General features: G+C 39.3%; 1 protein-coding gene across 2 annotated transcripts in view; it reads right to left on the bottom strand.

Moving 5' to 3' along the window:
• Positions 1–8,595: 8,595 nt before the first annotated feature.
• slc25a22a (solute carrier family 25 member 22a) overlaps positions 8,596–22,978 on the bottom strand; it is a 33,092-nt gene continuing 18,709 nt past the window's right edge. For both annotated transcript variants that reach the window (XM_037543023.1, XM_037543024.1), the window contains 7 exons: positions 22,224–22,314; positions 20,823–20,880; positions 18,847–18,907; positions 17,755–17,902; positions 16,199–16,353; positions 14,914–14,989; positions 8,596–14,172 (listed from right to left, as the gene is read on the bottom strand). In XM_037543023.1, coding sequence (XP_037398920.1) covers positions 14,019–14,172; positions 14,914–14,989; positions 16,199–16,353; positions 17,755–17,902; positions 18,847–18,907; positions 20,823–20,880; positions 22,224–22,314 — 743 coding nt within the window. In that variant the 3' untranslated portion in view covers positions 8,596–14,018. The remainder of the gene's footprint in view (positions 14,173–14,913; positions 14,990–16,198; positions 16,354–17,754; positions 17,903–18,846; positions 18,908–20,822; positions 20,881–22,223; positions 22,315–22,978) is intronic.

Below are 22,978 nucleotides of genomic sequence, written 5' to 3'. Positions count from 1 at the left end.
TAATTTCAGAGTAGTAGCTGGATTATATATATAGTAGTTGCAGAAAAGTTTCTGAAAGCGGAATTCCACCAGTTTTTCAAAAATGCAGCATAATTAAGTGGTTAAGCTGTAAACAAAGTCATTGAGAGTGGTTTGATGTGAAATGCTCCGTTTTAGATAAACTTACTAAGTCAATATGTCTGAAGAATGCTTCTAAAGTTACTCACAGAATGGTGTTGTTATGAATACACTGTCTGATTTCAGAGACCTTGTTTTATGATAGTCTGGAGACAAACCTTTGGTCTAAAATGCATTTTAAAATGTATGCAATGTGAAGAGGTACATGCAGGGTGTTGTGGTATGAAAAGAAATCCTTTTTCTTCTTTTTTCAGATTTGCCTGTAGTTTATCATCAGCAACATTACATATAAAACTCAGAAGATGTGTAGCTTCCCTGGTTGTTTTTGATAGTAAGTCTGTATGTTTATAGTGAACTGTTTAATATCAAACCACTCTGAATTACTTTGTTTATATCTCAATAAGTGAATTATGCAAGACCTTGGAAAATGGGTGGAATTTGCCTTTAAGATTAATAGCTGAGTAATAAGGTTACGGAGGTTAAGCATAGGCTCATTCACTAAACTATCTACAGCACAGACTCTTTAAACACCTGTCTATTACAGTGGCATAAAGCTGTTATATGGATGGCTCCCCAGCCAGTGATGTGTGTAATAATATCATCTGGCCCTTGACTCAGTGCCTGCGATATAACATTCCTTACGTGCAGAGTAAATCTGCGGCCTAAAGGCTCCTGCTCAGTCATGCTTACTGTGGCTTTCTTCAGGGTCAGAAGCAGAACCGTGTTGTCTGGCTGCGTTGTATATCATCTATAGCCATAACTATGTTCCAATCAATTCAGTTCAATAAAAGCACTATAAATGATAGCAGTTATGTAAGCCAGTTGTGCTTCTGCATATTGGCTGAGCAGCTAACCTCCTCCTGAGCTGTGCTGTGGGTAACTCTAAGTCAGAAGGCTTCCTGAATTCGTCACTGGAGTTCCACAGTGGTCACACAGCTCCTCGTTAATTCCCCATCTGCTGGCTGGCAGCGGAAGAGCTCAGAGACCCCCTCCTACCACACCCGAAGTAATCTCATGTCTTTATGCATGTTCCTCTCAGTATCACACAGTAAATTAGAGTGTGGGCCAAAGCCCCATCATTTTCAGCTCTGTAAATTGCATGCTGTGCTGAACAGGGCATGTTTAACTTAGGAGTCGGTTTAGGAGCAATGCTAGCTGTGCTCACATCTGTTATAAAATTACTGATTCTGGTTCTGGAGTCTGATTGGATGTTATAGCAGCAAAGGGTGGGCCGACATCATATTAAACCCTATGAATTAAAAATGGGATCTTACTCAGTTTTATATGAGTATGAAGGCAGACGAGCGAATACTCTTGGCAATATAATGTGTATATATATATATATATATATATATATATATATACTTGTATTTAAAATAAATACAAGTACTCAGACCTTAGATATTTACAAAGATAATGTGATGACATATTTAAACCCAAATCATTGATTAAGATAGCAATTAGCTAAATATCATTATATATATTGGGAGGTGCCTGTCCCAAACCCTAATCCCTTAAATTCAACTTGTGAACACATATACATACACACATACATATACATACAAACTCCACACAGAAAGGACCCTGGTCACCAAGCCAGGGAATCGACCCCAGGCCCTACTTGCTGTGAAGTGACAGCGCTACCCACCACGCCACCCTGCCACCCTATATATATCTGTGTGTCTGTGTGGGTTTCCTCTGGGTTCTCTGGTTTCCCCCCTTAGAAGGTGTGTGTGTGTGTGTGTGTGTGTGTATATATATATATATATATATATATATATATATATATATAATGTATAAAATAAATATGTGTCCCAGTGTCTGAAAATCAGTGTGTGATCTTAAGAATTGTCACTACAAGGGACTTCAATGGCTCATAAATGGCTTTAATATATTTAATATGTTTTAGGCCGAAATCTATCAGAAAACATTGTCTCAGTCATCAGGTAGCATGTTCATAAGCACATGCATGACCACTTCATGTAATCGCTTCCTGTGTGGAAGCCTTTAAAGGCATTAAACTTGTCAGACGTCTGCTTTATATCACTAGTTCCTACCTGTGAACAGTTCCTACTCAGTGGATTTTTCTACAACAGAGCAGTTCACACCAAACCACTCCGAATGACTTTGTTTACACCTTAACTATTGAATTATGCTGAAATTTTGAAGAAAATGCATAACCCCCTTTTAACCCCCCGTTTTTATTTAAATGTCTAGGAGCTGAACATATAACGTCTGCACACTGGCCAGGTGCTGATGCTGCTTTGTATTCCAAAGCTTATCAGTTTACACTAGTGACAGTAACAGTAGCTAATGCTGCGCTGCCTTGAGTGCTTTTGTATATCAGTGCGTCATTTGATGGTGCTGTAGTCACTTTCCTGTTTGCAGCGTTCCAGTTTGTGCAGCACACATTTACAATCAGTCCTACAGAACCATGGTTTGTGTTCATTTGTGTGTGTGGTTTCTCAGGCAGTGGGTGCTGCTGCAGCTTTGTTCTTGTCACAGATGTATTTCTCTCTCTCTCTCTCTCTCTCTATAAATATCCCCATCCCCATCTTCTCCTCTTGAAAAACCTGATTTCCATTGATTTAGTGACCTATATACACATCACCACTCTCTGTCTCTATTGCTCCTCACCCCCCTCCTCCTCCATGCATCAGTGGTCATTCCTCTGTCTTCACCTCTTCATACACACTCCCTCTATTTCCCTCTTACTTTCAGCTCCACTTATCCTGTCTGTGTTCTCTCGCTTGTTCTCTCTCTCTCTCTCTCTCTCTCTCTCTCTCTCTCTCTCTCTCTCTCGGGCTTGAGTGGAGAAGGGCTAATAATAGTTCAGGGTGGAGGCTCAGAGCGGCCACAAGAAGCAAAGAGGGAGATGTTGGATATACAGTCACAGATACACACACACACACACACACATGCAATTATGCATGGATACGTATTTAATTAACTCTGCATTATCAAGGACACTACAAAGGCAGCGCGGTGCGCTCAGCGAGATGATATGATTATGTTATATAGTTTTACATTATGATGAAGGGGCCGTGTCGATATTGCCAAGGACAGCACAATGACACCACACAATAATGGAGATGTATGGCATGTACAGGCCTGACATGAGGAGAGAACAGAGCCAGGGGTCAGCTCATATTTCACTGCTAGGAAAGCAGATAAAGTCTCTAGTGAGCTCCTCGAAAGTTTAAAAAGAAGGATGCTCTGAATAAGATGTGCACTCAAATGAAGGGGATTTGTTTGTCTCACAAACTGAGAATATGTGCAAATAAATAGCATTTTATTTTGAGCCAACATAAACAAGTGGAGCTTCATTTGAATGAATAAGTAGGTGTGACCTTAAATAAAGTTAATGCAAATTAATTTTTTTGTAATGCAGTATATAAATAATCATGCACTTTTGCACTTGCACCTGAAAACCATGCTGGCTGTGTGACAGAGATCATGCCTACTGCATCTTGACGTGTTAGTGTGTCCTAGATTTGTATATGGTGACTGTATATGCTGTGTGTACTCCAATGCAATTTGATCAGTGTAAGTGCTCTGATAGCTTGGGGCTTCTATATGGAAAGTGGTAATATTAGTAAACAGTAGCCTGAGATGGAGCTCTATATAATGAGGAGGCTCTATAGAAGTGTGTTACACCAGTCAATATGAAACCTGACCATGAAATAATGCCTCTTTATAGTAATCTTGTGAAGGCAATCTTGCTATTCTGATTAAGTGTAGGTAAATGTCTGTTTTCTTTCCTGAGAGAGCTCAGTTTATTGCTAAAAAGTCATGTTGCATTTTTTATATACAATAATAATTTATAATTTTATAAATTTATCATTTATATACAATATATACAAGTACACAAAATATCTATTTTTGTTATATATTAAATTAATTGGCAAATAATCACATTAACATTTATATTTTCTACTTACCCCAAATGCAGTCGATCAGCTAAAACATTAAAATGCTGTTTGCTTCTTTAATTTAAACTTGGAGCTTCTGATGGTACGAACAAACACTGGAAGTCAATAATCACCTATATACTTGCCTATATCTTCATATATTGGCTTCAAATGATGTGATAAGCAATAAAAAAGGTTTAGTAGAATGTCTAAAACACCAGTGTCCAATCCTGGTCCTGGAGATCTATCAGATAATCCAGGTGATTCAGGTAATGAAGGACATTAGAGGCACCTGTTTTTGTAGTCAGGCTCTGAGCTCTCCAGGGTGGTAGACCTCCAGGACCAGGACTGAGCACCCCTGGTCTAGAACTTATTTACACACGTAAGCTAAAATCATCATCCACATAAGATCCTGCTTTCTGGTTCTGTTCCGGCCTCTCACAGGATTGTGTACTAAAACGTCACTATGATGGTACATAGTGTTAGCACAGTAATAGCTAAAGCTTGCATACTGGAAAAGAGATAGAAGTTGTATATTGAATAACAATAAAGCTACAAAAAATGCAGTGCTGCAGAGCAGAACAAAGAAATCTATGGGTAGACTGATACATTACCACTGATGTCCTATTAATGCAAACGCATACAAACTGTGGCTTTTGGCAATGAACTACAAACTAGCAAGAGAGAGGTTCAAGTTACTGTGTATGTGATCACTTTTCAGTTAATGATTACAGGGTCTCCAGTGGGATATTCTAAAATCTGCAGCTGTAACAAGTACATTTATACAGAGGACACCTCAAGGAAGTGAATTCGAGGTCAGCGCTGTTTACTTTTTATCTCTCTTCATTGCTCTCAAGAGGTCTAGCATACAATTGACATATTTCTTCATGTGTACACTCAGGTACCAATATATGGTTGAGGCTCATTTGTGCAGAAAATGTGGTCCTCAAATCTGTAATTAGTCTTTGTATTGAGTTTGAGTACAGCTGTTCAGCTACTCTACGGTCTGTGAATTCCCTTAGCCCTGTCTTTGATTGTTCTTCATGGAATGATACCAAACTGTGCTCAGCAAAGAAGTAATTAAAGATATCCTAAACAGCTGACCCTTTTATAGTTTGGCATGAGTCCTGCTGTGTTCCTACCACAACCTGGATTAAAGACCCAGCACAGTGCTTTTCATCTTAGCTCAAAATGTTATATTAGCAGGAAGTATGTTGTTATGCTAATAGCAAGCAAAGCAAGCAAGCAAAGTTAATTTATCACAAAGCAGCTTTTCAGAAAAATCAGTATTACAGAAAGTAAAAGAAAAGAAATTCTGGGTCCAGGCCCCCATGAGCAAGCCAGTGGCTACAGTGGCAAGGAAACACTCCCTTAGAGCAAGAGGAAAATACCTTGAGAGGAACCAAGACTCAGAAGGGGAACCCATCCTCCTCTGGCCGACACCGGATAGCAAACATTGTTAGTATAAAGCATTATATTATTATAGTACAAAACGGGAAAACAGGTGGGGCAGTGGTTAATTTGTTTAGTCTATGATTATGCAGCGGCAGCAGCAGCATCTGAGGGTGAGGACTGCACATCATTGTACAGCAAGAAGCTCAATGGTGGTCAAGCCATTACAGAAGGCTGGCACCCGATCAAGGCAGAAGAGGCAACAGCATCAGACGCACAGGATGGGCAGCTGTTCAACTCAGCAAAGAAAGGCAAAAAAGTCAGTTCTGTAATGAGTGACTGATCACAGATTAGAGTATTAACAGAGCAGCAGAGACTCCGGCAGGTCTGGACAGTAAAACTAATTACCAAAGGCTTGACTATACAAGTACATTTTTAGCCTAGACTTCAAAACTGAGGCTGTGTCTGAGCTGAGTCCCGAACATTAACAGGAAGATTATTCCAGAGCAGGGGGGCTTTGTATGAGAAAGCTCTCTCCCTGATGTAACTTTATTAATTCTAGGTACCAGTAGTAAGCCAGCACTTTGTGATCTAAGTAGGCACGATGGTTCATAGTAGGAGAGAAGGTCATTCAGGTATTGAGGAGCTAGTCCGTTTAGAGCTTTATAAGGCAGTAAGACAATTTTATAATCAATGCGAAATTTAACTGGTAACTAGTGCAGGGTTGATAAACTGGGCTGATATGGTCAAACTTTCTGGTTCTTGTGAGGACTCTGGCTGCAGTGTTCTGGACTAGCTGAGGTTTGTTAAGGCTTTTGCTGGGACAGCCAGATAGCAGGGCATTACAGTAATCTAGTCTTGAAGTAATGAATGCATGAACTTTTCTGCATCCTGTAGAGATAATGCATTTCTTAATTTAGCAATATTGTGGAGATGCAGGAAGGCTGTTCTAGTGATATTCGTTCCATGTGCGTCGAAGGACAGATCAGGGTCTAACATAACCCCATGATTTTTTACAGATGAGCTTGATGCAGCTGAGAAATTGTTAAGTTTAAGTGTTAAGTTAGTTTGTTTCTAGCTGCTTTTGCACCAAGAAGCAGGACCTCTGTTTTATCTGAGTTAAGTAAGAGAAGGTTACTCGACATCCAGTATTTTATGTCTTGTGTTTTATGTCCTCAATCTTGCCAAGTTTGATTTTATGATCCGGTTCGCTTGATATGTATAACTGAGTGTCATCAGCATAGCAATGGAAATTTATGCTGTGTTTACTGATAATGATGCCCAGTGGTAACATATATATTGTGAATAATATAGGTCCTAAAACAGAGCCTTATGGAACACCATACTTTATTTTTGCAAGGACAGATGATTCACCCTTTACATTAACAAATTGATAGCGATCATTGGGGTAGGACCTGAACCAGGAAAGAGCTATTCCTCTTATCCCTGCAAGGTTTTCCAGTCTATCTGGTAAGATAGAGTGGTCTATTGTGTCAAATGCTGCACTAAGATCAAGAAGAACTAGCAGAGACACATTTCCTTTGTCAGAGAATAATAAAAGATCATTTACAGTTTTTACTAGTGCTGTTTCTGTACTGTGATGTGGCCTAAAACCAGACCGAAATGTTTCAAATAGATGATTCCTATGCAAATAAGAGGTTAATTGTTTTGCTACTGCTTTTTCCAGGATCTTAGATATGAAGGGGAGATTCAAGATAGGTCTATAATTTGATAAATCGCAGGGATCGAGGTTAGCTTTCTTAATCAGTGGTCTAATTACTGCAAGTTTTTGGGATATATCCAAGACTAATAGAGGAGTTTATCATTGACAGAATAGGCATGTTTATTTCTGGTAAAATTTCCTTGAGTAAACCTGTAGGAATCGGATCTAAAATACAGGTAGATGATTTTGTGGAAGAGACCGTTTTAACTAGTTAATTTTCTTAAAGTAATGTAAACGATTCCAGCCTATCTGCAGTGTTTATAATATTCTCAGGATCTAGACTGGCATTATAAGGCAGCAGGTTTGTAGAGTTTAACTGTGTGTTCTGAATTTTTTTCACTAAAGAAATTCATAAAATCATTGCTGCTATAGGCAAAGGGCATCTGGGGTTCAGTGACTGTTTTATTCTCTGTTATTTTAAAATTTGTGCTAAATAGTAGTCTAGGATTATTCTTACTGTTTTCTATGAGAGAGGAGAGATAGCCTGAGCGTGCTGCAGTAAGAGCTCTTCTATAGTCTATAAGGCTCTCCTTCCAGGCGGACTGGAACACTTCTAGTTTAGTCAGTCATTTTCGCTCAAGTTGTCTGGCAGTCTGTTTAAAGCTCGGGTATGATCATTATACCAAGGGGCGAGTTTTTTCTGCTGTACTATTTTATTTTTTAATGGAGCCACATTATGTAGAGTAGATCGAAAAGTATCCTCTAAGAACTTGGTCAAAATTTCGAACTTGGTAGGGTTAGATGGACAGCTGACAGAACCATGTTCGGACACCGAACATGTGGTGGCTGATCAACTGTATTCGAAGTGGAAAATCATGTACATTTTTTGCCAAGCTGTTCCTTTCCTTCCTTCAAGGCCATCCAGGACTGGGGTTTGAGACCCAACTTTGAGAGTTTACACCAGTAAGGACCCCTTGTGTTCTCTCTGCTCTCACACACCTGACCCAGCACACATGGGGTTCATTACTAAATCAGTTGAATCAGTTGTGCTAAATGAGGGAAAGCACATAAATCCTGTGACTTTAGGAGCCCTTGGCCTATAGCACTATAGCTAGACCACCCCATGTAGAGCATTAGTGTTGCAATGGAAAACTAGATCATGAAACAAAATAAATAGAACAATTTTATGCTGCATTTCACACTTCTGTACATCTAGTACTTTTTCTTTATTTGTGAGATGTACTTCACATCCTCCTGATAACATTTACAGTCTTTTTTAAGGACAATGTTGTGTAGTGCTGGAATGACATCTGGTGGCCAAACAGGAAAATACAAAAGAACAATGACCTTGAAAAGCCTACATTTAGATATTTTATTTAAGTCATTATTTTAAGAATCCCTCTTCCACCAGAGAGCAGTTCTATTGATTTTGATAATTTAATAATGAATAGATGAAATAAGCATGTTTTAATCATCTCTGACTCCTCATAAAACACAAGAACAAGCAGGCAATTTCCTCAAGATAGAATTTTATTGAACAACAATCTGTGACAAGGAATGCAACATTTGGACTGTCTTCATGTTCTGCATGGTAAACAACGACTAAGACGACTGCAGTGTTTCAGTTTCATAGCTTTCACACTCAAGTGTTTTCACACACATCTCCCTGTCATAGAGAGACATGAACTTCAAACTTTGTGTGTGTGTGTGTGTGTGTGTGTGTGTGTGTGTGTGTGTGTATATATATATATATATATATATATATATATGTGTGTGTGTGTGTGTGTGTGTGTGTGTTTAGGTGTGTGTGTGTGTGTATGTGTGTATATAAGTGTGTGTGTGTGTGTAAGTGTTTTAAAGTGCTCCATTGCACTGTTCCTCTTGGAGGAAGAGAACGAAAGCGTTATGTTTTGTGGGAGTTCTACGGCCTTTAATAGAATCAGTAAAAGCTGCGTTATATAGTAGAGGGTTACTGCTGCTATGTATTATGTTTGTTTCCTCTTTATTGCATATAGATAAGCTGGTTGTCATATATCTTATACATATTTCTCTAACAGACATGACATGAGGTCAAATCTTATAACTTACATATAAACTACTCCATGAAAAACATTTCTTATCTTTCAACATTGGTCATAGTATTCAAAGGTACATTCTCTGGTTTGTCATAACATTTAAAATAATTAAGCAATACATTTATAGGCTGTGCTATGAAAACCAAATTAGAAGTACTAGTGCCATACTACATTAATCTAGCTATTTGTTTCAAGATTACAAGGTCTATACGTTACCAAGAGTCTATTAGAGTGCATGTGTGTAGTGCAGTGTGCAGTGTAGTGGTTGTGCCTGATCATTCTTTGTGCTTGTTGCTTTGTTTCGATTGTAAATAAATGTTATTTTTGGTGTTTATGTCTAAGTCTCCTCTGCCTCTTTCTATTCCAGTCAAACGGAGGACAGATAGGAAACACAGGAGAGGAGATGGTGAGATAGTTGGGGGGTGGGGGGTGGGCTTACAATTCAGCATTACAGTGACAAAAAAAGAAATGCACTACACAGTCACACACACGCACGCACACATACACACATACATATAAGCACACGCACACACACATACCGTACACAACCCCACACAATACACCACCATTTTCCACATTACAGTCAAAGTTCACAGCTGATAAAACAATCTGCCATTGTCACAATTAAAACCAGAGAGTTCTCAAACTAGCACAATTTGAAAGAGAAACAGAATACATATAGAACAAAAAGCAAAAGATAACAGAAACAATAAGAGCAATCACAATTATGTGAACAATAATAACAAAAAAAGAGCTTTGGGAATGTGCAGAGAAAAAGAAAACAAGAACACAGCTGGTAGAAGAAGCAAAAGGCAAATGTGGAGAGCAAGGGCACAGTCAGAGAGACCGGGTCATGAAGCCACTAGAGTGAGATTTGTCATGTGTTCAAACAGGTGTAAAGCCCAGACTGAGAAGAAACACATGACAAAAGCTGAGCAATAAGGAGACAGATGTAAACAATCTTTTTTCCAAGTAGACAGTTTTTCATTGGCTCAGCTTAAACAGCCAACCCTGGAACTGTAGTGTAAATAAATAATCCCACTGTGAAACTGATTCTCATCTAAAGAGGTGTCTTAAGGCAGGGATCCCCAACCAACCATCACGCCCTGGAGAGTTTAGCTTCAACTAGAGATAGCATGCCTGTATTGGTGGGTATTGGTGTTGGGCCAAAATAAGCAGAAAATGCTGGATCGGATATCGGAGAGAAAAAAGAATCAGTCTGTTGCAGTCCTGTAACAAATCTGTCCTAAAGTTATGTGATGTGATGTTGCTTTCCATGTCTTCCTCTGGTGTAGTAGAGTATGATAGCCTACATTTTGATTCTCATTTTAAAATTGGACTATGCAAGTTTTGAGGATTTGCAGATTTGTGATTTGTGAAATTCATGGTAATGGCAGTTTCTTGCCATCTCTAGTTTCAACACAATCAGCTCTGATATCCTGACCTGAACTCCTTGATTAACTGAATCATTAGATTTGGATTGGAGCCAAACTCTGCAGTGTCACAGATGACCAGGATGAGGGTCAAGCACCCCAGTCTTAAAAGGTCTAAAAAGATGGGGCTAAGGCTAGCAGGAGACTTTCGCTAATGCTAACAGGCAATGAATCAAGGATAGCTAGCTAACTTTGGGGAATCAGGTTCATGTAAACAAAATTCTGTTTTCCAATTTTAACTTCCTGCAGCAAAAACCTCTGTTTAAAATGGCTTTTTCCTGTACATCTACAAGCACATGGATGCTCACTGGCTACTCTCTATAGAGGTAGGCTTGCAGCAGACCTCAGATGTGAAGGTTGTCCATGCAGTGATTTGGTCAAGGTTTTGTTTGGCAGTTATGAAATAGGCTCTCACCAAGCGAGAGAGTCGAGCAAAGCCTCAGTGCCTTGTTTGAGCTACAGATGCTTCTCATTGCATATATATGCCGTATCTCTCGCTAACAACTGCACAGATATGTTAACGCTGCATAATACTTGTCAGCACATAATCAGCACTTCTTCTATCCAGCAGGAGGGCCCTTAAAATTTGGATTCTCATGCTGAAACTGCACAGCATGGGAGTAAAAAGAAAAAAAGTTTCACAAGGAAGTCTGTTACATTCATCAGGAGACAACAAAATGTTTCGATTCCCAGACACCAGTCTGATTTCCAGACACCAGTCTGCTGCTCCAAATGTGGCAAATGCTTCCTTGTAAACTTCAGATAGTTCTCCTTTATTTACAGTACCCTCTTTCAGACTTAGTGTTCTTGGATTCAACTATCAGTAAAAAAAAATAATAATAACAGAGCAAGAGGAGAGGGGAGGTAAGTGTGCAAAATAAGCCATCAAATAACATAATATCAAAAAAACAGAATTCATATAATCTGCAAATGTACATCATACAGTAATCGACAATGAACATACAGAGAGACACCAATAAAACAACTGATACAAATATGTAGATATATGTGTGTATATATATATATATATAGTCATATATATATATATATATATATATATATATATATATATATATATATATATATATATATATATATAGTCATAAGGAATCTTGATAAATACACTTTCACTCTCAACAGAGTGCCTAGGAACATCACGCATCATGTGCTTTTGCCCTTGTTACTACACATCGGATAAAGAGAGCAGATAATTAAACATCACTCTTCAAAGTCACCTTCATCTTAAACCACCAATGTCACGCCATGATCCACTACATAAATACAATGCTTAGATATGAAAAAACATCTCAAAAGGAAAAAACACAAAGGCAAATAATGAGCATGATCATTACTTCATTGGTAAGGAGGAGCTACCTGACATCATCTGCATTTATTTGGCCTTCAAGACGTTCTTCTGTCAGTTGTAATAAAGCGACACTCATCTAAATGGCAGTTTCTCCATAGCTGCAGTTCAGTGCGTGGACACTGGAGAAGGAGACAGATACTGAGAATATTCCATATTCCAACCATCCTCTATAGCAGGTGTTTGCAATCCATTCCTCAGGGACCACCCGCCAGCTCCAAACACACCTCAGCCAGGTCACTGAGGCTGTAGAATGCTGATTACCTGGTTCAGGTGCATTAGGAATTGGAGCATAACAAAAATGTGAACTGTTGGGGGTCCCCCAGGACTTTGGATTCAACCCTCTCTGCTCTATACTACCATTTTCTAAAGCTTCAGTCAGAAATAGCCGAAACAGTGCCACATCCACCCCACAGGAGGCACTGCTATTATTTGAACGCCTTTGTTGCCGCAGTATTAAAACTGGCCAGCAAGCTGCAGTGACTCCTGACTGGGGCTTTAAACCACTGCCAAAAGCCACCACTGAAGAACAGTGTAAAGACATGTTACTATATTTAGCTTAAAGACTGGAATGATGGAAGTATGACAGGCTTGTTAAACCAAATTAAAGTCGCATTAAGTAGCAGTTTCCATTCAGATCCAAAGAAAAAATGTAAAAATCACTCTTACATAAGGATGATATTAGACGTTTTTGTTACTGTGTTACTCAGTAATACAAGGGGCTGGCTCAGCATGCAGCATCCTTCTATAGGCGTTGTCCTTTTGCTCAAAAACCTGCTAGCAGCAAATGGAATTACTGTAATGAGACATCACATTGAGAAAATAAGGACGTTTGTGAAGACCTACCAACTCATAAAGACAGATCTATTGAAAATTAAAGTAAATGCAACATTCACAAACACGTATTCAGAAACAATGGAGCATTTTCTGTGTTTGCAGAAGGCAAAACAACTCCACACTTGCAGCCTAGTAACACACAGTACTTGTCCATTATATAAATGGCTTTCCAGTAATCAGCACTTATCCAGGTGCAATGGAGCAGAGGTTACTCTGAAAGGAAGGAAGCCTCAAGGGAGGAAGCACCTGGATCTACAACACACAGCAGAAGAAATCAGCTTTCCACATACTGGTACGGAATGATGGCCTGTAAATGCAGCAGTATTTCAACTAACAAGCAAAACTGGAAACTGCTACAAATTGCTCCTTCAATGTTGTACAAAAAGTCATAATGCCACAGTCGATGCCTGCTTTTAGATGTTTCAGTCAGCTCTTCTCTCTATGATACGTAACCTGTAATTGCTGTAGTGGAACGTGGCTAGGGAGGTGCTACCAACTCTAACCATCACTGAACTCAGTATGCAAGCAAGTTTACCCAGACATGGTCAGTCTGGGACTGTAAACAGCTTTTGCCTCACACACCAACCTGCAAATCTACACACAAATATTGTCCCGAGGTCATTCACGGCCAGACATTCCAACTGGGATTGTGAAAAAGCATCTAATCCAGTTAAGGTCCTCAAACAGCATATACATTTCTGTCCTTTCCAGAAGTTAAAATCAGGATTAAACCTCCATCAAGTCCATTTGGTAATCTACCTCATACCTAACAAAGTCATTATTTTCATATTGTCACAAGAGTCAGTGTGAACATAAACTGGGCAATAAATATCTTGAGTCAAAATAGTCTTGATATGAATCTCCACAAACTATATAATCAAATCAATCACTAAACAATGAGGCTTTCAATTCAGAAATGATGGGGCTCATAAATGAGAACGTTATGTGGCCTGAGCCTCAGCTGAGGACTATCTAGCCACCTCAGGCATCTTGGCAACCACTCCCTCTGAAGCCCTCTGAGCTCCTCATGATCACCACATTCATATAGAAATATACACCCACTTTAACAAAACCCCACAAACATACAAACAAACAAAACTAGCATGGTCTCCACATCACACGGTCCTCAAGTGACACGAGCAGCCAAGATGTGAAGGTGGGGAAGGGATGAGGTCTGACCAGTGCAACGTGTGTGTAGATGGGAAGGCAGAAAGCGGAGCTGACTGGTTAGTTGTTCCGTTTGGGCAAGAAGCTGAGGATGAATTCACCCACACCCAGGAAGTAAACCACCTGGGCAATGCCGAAAAGCGGTGCGATGACGAGAGCGCGACAGTACGCCCCCTTCAGGAAGGCAGACGGACCCTCGTTCCGCAGAATCTTCCTGTAGTTCAAGCAGATCCAGTATTAACAGGACATCTCACCGATGTCTCAGAGATGAATATATAGTATACATTGTCATAAAACTACTGGAATCACTGTTTTTAATAATGCAGACAATTTTGTTGCAGATAAATGTATAAAATTATGCTAGTACCCTACATACAGTCATAGGTTTCAAATTTAGTGCATCCCAGAAGCTGTATTTGAAAGGTGATCATCAAATCTGAAGGTAGATACCTTGACAACAAATGTCTATAAAAATATAATTACAGTATTAAACAACTACATTTAAAGTGATTTTTCCTCTCCAAAAAGCTTGAAAAACTGACTTGACATCTAAGAAATAGCTTCTGTTGTCTAGTTTATCATATTTGAATCTACACTGCATATTGAGTTAAAACTAAAGTGGAATATTTATTATTGAATACATTTATAAGTGATTCCAAACTAAATCGTAGTATATAATAAATAAAAAAGGCTGTTATTCCTTAATTCCTGCACTTATAAAAAATGACATTTTTTCACATCTCTCAGTCTTTCATACACCTTGAAATAGGGCAGATTTGGGAGTTGACAGCATTGAAGGTGCTAAGCACTAAGCTATCTGATGATGACATCAGATGTCAATGGAAAGATTAGCTCTCTAAAGCTTAACTTTATACTGTTAGCAAATTGTGCTGTCCAAGCCAAAACATAAGGTCATCCTCAGTTGCCAGTGAAAAAGAGGACAGAATGAAGTCACCTGATGCAGTCGGTCACTCCGCTGTATGTGTCCTCCTGATTGCCACGTGTTAGAGACTGTAACCTGGTTTTAATCACTATAACACACACAAACAGTACTGAATGAACAAGTATACACAATACATAAACAGTGTCACATTACTGAGTGACTGATTTACTGTACTTACTAGAGCAAATTCACTATTTTAAGGTCCTGTCCTGCCCACTTTTCCTGCACTGTTCCTGTAATATCCTGCACTGTCCTGTCAAAAACATGTGTCCTGTGGAGAAATACACTGCCAGTCCTGTCTTTCAGCCATCTCTAAATTAAAACCTAATACATTTTTTTATGAAAATATTTTGTAAAGACACAACAGTGATGGCAACAACGATTCAAACTTCTTTCCAATTAAATGATTATATACGTTCCTTAGGCCAACATTAGCACCCAAGGCTCATACTGAACAGTGGCTACTTCAGTACACTAGGTGGTGCTACGCATATTTTACTTAGGAGCGTTGGCTAAAAAGATATTTTTTGTGTTGAAGTTATATTTACTGAAATAAAACATGATGTTGAGGAAAACTTCTGTGAGAAGTAAAGACTGTGAAAAACAGAAGATTTCTTAAATTAGATGGTGCACAGAGCAACCAGAATCAGCCAGACCTGAAGCGGTTGCTTGAGAAAACAGTGTTACCATGTGTGTTGAATCTTTGTCAGATAAAGAGCATAATAAAGCGCAGTTCAGCCTAAACTGCAACTGTAGTATACTGTCATCTTTAATTTGGCCATAAAACTGTAAATAACCTTTCTTCTTCCTATACTAAGAAAGAACAGAATAGCAAATGTCACACAAATTTTATGATCCGGCCACTTAGCCTATCCATTTGCCTTCTTCTCTGAAGTCCTGTTTTGTCTCAACAAGAAACTGGCTTCTTATTGTGCTGTGTTGTGAGGATTTCCGAAAATGTACACTATACCATAGCAGCTTTTTGTATTGCCATGATGTATGCCAGCCACATAGATGTGGTCCAACCTTTGCAACCTGAACAATCCCGTCAACGTTAGGTATGTGGTGTTAATGTAGAATATCACATCACCAGGCAATTACAGTTCAGTTTTGTTTACACACGGGAATACTACTGTCTTCCTATGCTTTGCATGAAATGCATCAATAAATGAAATTTCTTTTTTATAAATTGTGGTCAATGAATCTTTACCATCACCATGTTAGCAATGTACCTACTTCAACCACAGGGTGAACCTTTTAGTGGTTCCCTGTCCTAATCCCACCATCTGATACTCACCATCTACAGGGTTGACAGCCACAGCAGCTGTGCTGCCAGCGATGCAGCCTGATATGAAGGAGACGTAGAATGGAGCAGGCCCCTCTGCCCCCTTCTTCCCCAGATTATTGAGATTAGCAAACAGAGGGAAGTAGATGATTGAGAAAGGAACATCCCTGGATGGAGAGATTCAGGAAGAAAGAGTGATCTGGATAAAAGCAGCAACAGAGAGCTAAAAGAAAAGTAGCTGAATTAGCAAAACAACCAAAATTAGGTCTTACTGGACCTTTGTTTGCATGCATACAGACTATATTGGCAAAAGTATTCAGTATTTTGACCACCCAAATCATTTAATTCAGGTATTCCAATCACTTCCATGGCCAAAGGTGTATCAAACCAAGCACCTAGGCATGCAGGCTGCTTCTACAAACTTTTGTGAAAGAATGGGTTGCTCTCAGGAGCTCAGTGAATTCTAGCATGGTACCATGATCCAGTTGTGATCCAGAAGTCCAGTCGTGAAATTTCCTCGTTACTAAATATTCCACAGTCAACTGTCAGTGGTATTATAACAATGTGGAAGTGATTGGGAATGACAGCAACTCCACGTAAAAGGCCATGTAAAATGAAAGAGCAGGGTTAAGTGGGTGCAGAGGCGCATAGTGCGCTGAGGTCAGCAACTTTCTGCAGTCAATTTCTACAGACCTCCAAACTTCATGTGGCCTTCAGATTACCTCAAGAACAGTGTAGAGAGATTAATGGAATGGGTATCCATGGCCAAGCAGCTGCATTCAAGCCTTACATCACCAAACACAATGTAAATTGTCGAATGCAGTGGTGTAAAGCGCCGCCACTGGTCTCTACAGCCGTGGAGACGTGTTCTCTGGAGTGATGAATCATGCTTCTCTGTCTGGCAATCCGATGGACGAGTCTGGGTGTGGCAGTTGCCAGGAGAACGTTACTTCTCTAACTATACTTTGTCAAGTGTAAAGTTTGGTGGAGGGGGGATTATGATGTGGGGTTGTTTTTCAGGAGTTGGGCTCGGCCCCTTAGGTCCAGTGAAAGGAACTATTAATGCTTCAGCAGACCAAGAGACTTTTCATGGTCCCAACTCTGTGGGAAGAGTTTGGGGACGGCCCCTTCCTGTTCCAACATGACTGTGCACCAGTGCACAAAGCAAGGTCCATAAAGACATGGATGAGTGAGTTTGGTGTGGAAGAATTTGACTGGCCTGCACAGAGTCCTGACCTCAACCCTACAGAAGCCCTTTGGGATGAATTAGAGCAGAGACTGCAAGCCAGGCCTTCTCGTCCAATATCAGTGTCTGACCTTACAAATGTGCTTCTGGATGAATGGTCAAAAATTCCCATAAACACACTCCTAAACCTTGTGGAAAGCCTTAACAGAAGAATTGAAGCTGTTATAAGCTGCAAAGGGTGGGCCGACACCATATGAAACTCTATGGATTATATCACTGGGATATCACTCAAGTTCATATGCATGTCAAGGCAGATGAGCGAATACTTTTGGCAATATAGTGTCTGTATTTGCGTGTGTGTGTATGTGTATGTGTATAATACCTGAGCAGTGTGGCTCCGAGCCCTTTATAGAGACCAGCTATGCCTTTTTCCCTCAGCAGTTCCCGTGTGAGCTGCATGGCTGTTGGGGACTTTACTTCTACTGGACCACCAGGGGCTACAGTTTGTGGCATCAGCTTCCTCTGAGCAGCTGTGGACAGCAGCACACACACACTCATATCATTCCCCCAGCATCACTACATCACAAATAAATCAAGCTCCTGACTGAGCCTGTGCTAAATCTAGACTGAATCAAGGTTGAACCACATTTGTGTAATTACATACATCAAGTCTGAGACCCCTGATTTAAGGAGGGAGCTAATTTTCTAAGCTGCTTATCCTTCTTGGCCATGGGGAGCAACATAATACAGGCTTTTTTTAACTATATAGCAGCTCCATATTACTAACACTAATGTCTTGTGCACTAGTGAATGGGTATTGATTCCACATCTAATATACTAATAAAGCTGTTTAAAAGAACTGACGTTAATGGCCTCTGCATCACAGATACCAGATGCACTGGCTCAGACATTAATGACGCTGCTCAGCTCACTATTTTTATCATCAGACATATTAATATCTGGAGATGCCTAAAGAATTGCTGGAAAAAGAATGACTGTTTTTCAAACCATTCCTTAGAGCCCTCCAAACAGTCCACATTTCTGTTCCACATTTTAGCCTTGTTTGACTTGAAGGCCTTAAACAGTGGTTTAATAGTAGTTAATGAGTGGCTCTGAGTAGTTACTGGATAATAATCCAGAACAATGAGACTGCAGTTTAAGGAGTTAACTTTCACTGATACATGAATTCAGCAGTGATGACTGTAACCACTAAGCTGGAAACTTAATATTAGTATTATTTTACTAATATTACTGTTATTATCTCCACAGTGCAGACATCTTAGTAATCTGGACACTACTGCAGCACACTTTACAGCTGCTGTATGTGATGTTGGACACATGAGGGCAGTGTTTTATAATCTATTGATGGTTGTGCTATTCCCATCCTCCCTCCTTTTCCCTCCTCTCGTCTTCACTCTTTCTCCCTCCCCTTTTCTGTTTCACTCCGCTTTGCCGGAGTTTTTTGGTCTCTCACCAATTCTCCCTGCATCTTGCAGCTGGATTTTCAGCATCTCCATCGGCGTTGTAACAATGACCTGTCAATCACACACATTAGACAACTCCATTAAAACAAAATACATACAAATATATCATCTAAAATATATAATATACTCTATAATAGAAAATAAATAAATAAACAATAAAATGTGCCATAATTTTTGCACATTTTATGTTTACTTTTTCCAATATATTTAATTCAGTAAATAAACTGCAGAAATGTGTTCTCTGTAAGGGATGCGTTGACATATTTTTATTTAAACACACTGTGTGAAAGTATGACATTTAAGGCTGGTTCTGTTACAGGACTGGATCAGATACATTTTTTTAGCTCAACTCATATCTGATCCAGTATTTTCAGCTGATCAGGCTAATAGCAGTAACTGCTATAGAATCAGTGACATCACTACTAGTTATCAGCCTTAATAGAACAGAGGATGTGGTCACATAGGTAGGTTCACAACTACCACTGATACAAGAGGACCAGCCAGACAGCCATACTTAAGCCCATTAAAGGCTGCTGCCTCTGCACAACTCTGCCTTTGTACTTTATAATATATCACAGCTATAGAGCCATAAAAAACAGAATGCACATACATAAACTCACACACTACCAAGTCACCTTCAAACACATGCTGTTAACCCCTATTTTAGAAAAATGTCAATTTAGATTATATTACATTAATCTAAAGTAAGACAAGGTCTTCATTCACAAGGTTCCTCTCACCTCTCTCTCAGACCAGTCACAGGTTGATAGGATTACGAGTAAGACGTAAGTGTCAGGAAAGACCATGTGGTCAATGCAGGCTAATCCACAATCGCTATCCACTATCACAATCCCATCACTTAGCCCACAGTGACCACTGTCTTCAGTTGTGAGGAATCCAGTCTGACTGACTCATGCAGTATCACATGACTAGGAGCATTGTACTGTAAGATACTAATTGCATTAAGAAAGAAAAGACACTGTGGTTGTCAATAACAAGCATGTGTGCTCCACGTAAATGCTAACAATTCATACTTATGGGCCAGCTCCATAAAAATACAGGACAGGAAAATTTCACAGGTATTCATTACTTAATGCCACAGTCTGCTCGATATGATACAATAACTGGATGCTGAGTGCCGTAATAACCATCACAGCCTCACATACTCTTACAAGCAAAGAATTTGCCGCAAACTCCTTGACTCCACATTATTGTAGCCAATAGTGTCAGAGCCACTGACAAAGGGAAAAAACATTCTAAATATAGTTTACACTATTTCTAGGTAGCTACAGATCACAGATCACAAGATATGATGAAAATCCATGATTTGTGAGTCACTGATCAAGAGCAGACCCTAACATTTAGGTGTGTTGGAGTTAAAGACTAACCCCTGCTCATGTGGATATATTAGAGTACCTACACACAAGACAATTTCAAGGACGGAGCATTAGATGCATACACATGCAGATCTTGCTGGCCTAGATGGAGGGTATATGGCTAAAGCAGTTCAAAATCCAAAACATTTGTCAGAAACCGAGAAACTGAGAACACAGAGAATCCTTGTAGTCCGGTAATCTATACTGATAACTGGAATCAGATCAGTGTCATCTCAAGTTTAAATCCCGGTATATGTAATTGTGAGTAGGTGTAAATCTCCAGCTGTTCATGTTTCTGAGAACATCTGCATGAATTATGTGTCTGATAGTATTATGCATGTTTTATTGGGTGTACCTGCATCTATTGTGGTTATGTTGTGCTTCCAAGGCTATTACTCAACTAATTATGCTCCTCTGGACAACCAGCACCAGCTGGTAATTGTGTGTGTGTGTGTGTGTGTGTGTGTGTGTGTGTGTGTGTGTGTGTGTGTGTGTGTGTGTGTGTGTGTGTGTGTGTGTGTGAGTGTGAAAAGCAGTAAAGCAGTTCACACTTAAAGCAGATGAAGAACAGAAAGTGACTTTGAACCAACCTGGCATGTACCTGCACCACAGCCTGCCAGCATTTCTCTGAGCAACGTGAGCTTCTGCCTGAAATAGAGAACGAATGTGAGATAGAGTGTGTGTGTGTGTGTGTGTGTGTGTGTGTGTGTGTGTGTGTGTGTGTGTGTGTGTGTGTGCGTGTGTGCGTGTGTGTGCGTGTGTGTGTGAGTGAGAGAGAGAGAGAGAGAGAGAGAAAGCGAAGAAAGAGATATTCAGACAGACAGAGCAACACTGAATGAAAATTCCATTGTTTTTTTTTTCTTCAAATTTTCTGCACAAAATTAGTTTGAGATGTAAACCAAGTCATTCAGAGTGGTTTACTGTGAAATGGTTAATTGTAGAGAAACATACATTTGATATACATAGTAAGAATTTCTTTAGCGTGTTGGTGACAATGACCAGGTTTTGATGTTTATAGTGTAAATAAAGCCATTTTTATTATCCACAACCACCAACAAATATACACCTGTTTTCTGAGTTTTTTTTTCTGAGTGATATTGATGATGGTAAAATCTAAAAATCTAAATCTAATTTTTATCTTGCTATTACTTTTCCTTAGTGCCCAACATGTACCTCTCCACCATAGATGAATAAAAAAAATAGTTTCAGGCCCAAATCTCAAAACTATCGGAAAACAATGTCTCAGTTAGGCAATATATTCATAACCATTTAATGTAAAAACATACTGTATGGTAGCTTTTAGAGGCATTAAACTCTTCAGATGTCTGGTTCCTATCACCGCCATTGTGAACATTTCTGACTTGGAAAGTTTCTCTATAACAGAGCATTTTCACTCTGACTCGAAACACTCCGAGTGACTTTCATTACTTTCATTCTTAATCATTTGATCAGGCTGAAATTTCCCTTTAAATCATAACACAATCAAATTAATAATACACATGTATATAATCATTCCATTGATTAAAGCCATGCATACATACATATGCGCACACACAGAAATATACACAATATACCGAACCTATTTAATAATTGACACTCTGCCTGGGACAAGCCAGTCAATAATTCACCAACACTGTTTCTGGTCGCTATGGAGACGTACATGGATGGCAGTCTTGGCCAGTGAAGGTCAATTGGGGAGTCGTTTGAGTGGAGACTTCTGGGTAGTTACTGTGGACTGCCTGTGTTTAATATTAATGTCTGCCATATGATATCGGCCTAAGCTTTGTAACACTACGCCTTTCCTTAATAACAATTGATTCCAGATGTTCCGACAGTGGAGGCATGTACAGTATTTTTACAGTAAAGCTTGCGTTCATGTAGGCTGGCTGTACGTTTCATACACAAATAGGTATGTTGTTAGTGCATGCATCTGTGTTTCAATGCATTTCCCCAACACGGGGGAATACTACCAGTGTGTGTATAAAGCTCACCCGTCCTTGGAGAGGTGGAATCTGAAGAAATCATTGGCTGCCAACTTTATGGCTTTCTCTGGAGTAACGAGAGTTAAGTTCACCGCAGCCCCTGAAAAAACACCACAGAGAGGAAACAGTTCCACTATTTAGAGGAAGCTTGCCTTGAAATTTATAGATAACAGAACACAAATATAAAACACAAAGTGAATGATTTTAACAGTTTACATCAAATATGGTCAATCAGCAAAGACATACACAATGTCTGAAGTTTGCTTCTTTAGTTTTACACTGAAGCCAAGAGGCTATTGTAGGTAATAAGTACAATACATTACATATTTAAGAACAGTAGTAGCACTCGCTGTGAGGCACTGTGTGCCTTTATTTCTTCCTGTACATTTACTCATGTTTATAGATAATAGTCACACGGTGTTTAAAACCACATAAGCAAATTTATCATTTAAATGTAAACAAAGTCATACAGAGTGGTTTGATGTGAAATGCTCTATCCTTGAGAAACATACTGAGTTAGAACTGTTTACAGTGGTGATGATAGGAACCACATATGCAAAGTGTTTCATGCCTATAGAAGCTATATCCCAGAAAGTTACTACATGCTTGATCAAAGAGACATTGTTTTAAGATAGTTTTAATTAAGGTTTTGTCCTAAAACATACTTCTTAAACTCCTTTCATAGTTGAGAGGTACGCACTGGATGTTGTAAGGCAAAATATTACTGGACTAAAACTTATTTATCACTGTTTTACCATTATCAA

The sequence above is a fragment of the Pygocentrus nattereri genome, chromosome 11, assembly GCF_015220715.1.
Source record: "Pygocentrus nattereri isolate fPygNat1 chromosome 11, fPygNat1.pri, whole genome shotgun sequence".
NCBI lineage: Eukaryota > Metazoa > Chordata > Actinopteri > Characiformes > Serrasalmidae > Pygocentrus > Pygocentrus nattereri.
Note: the sequence above shows the minus strand (reverse complement) of the source record. Positions and strands in the feature narration are given on the sequence as shown.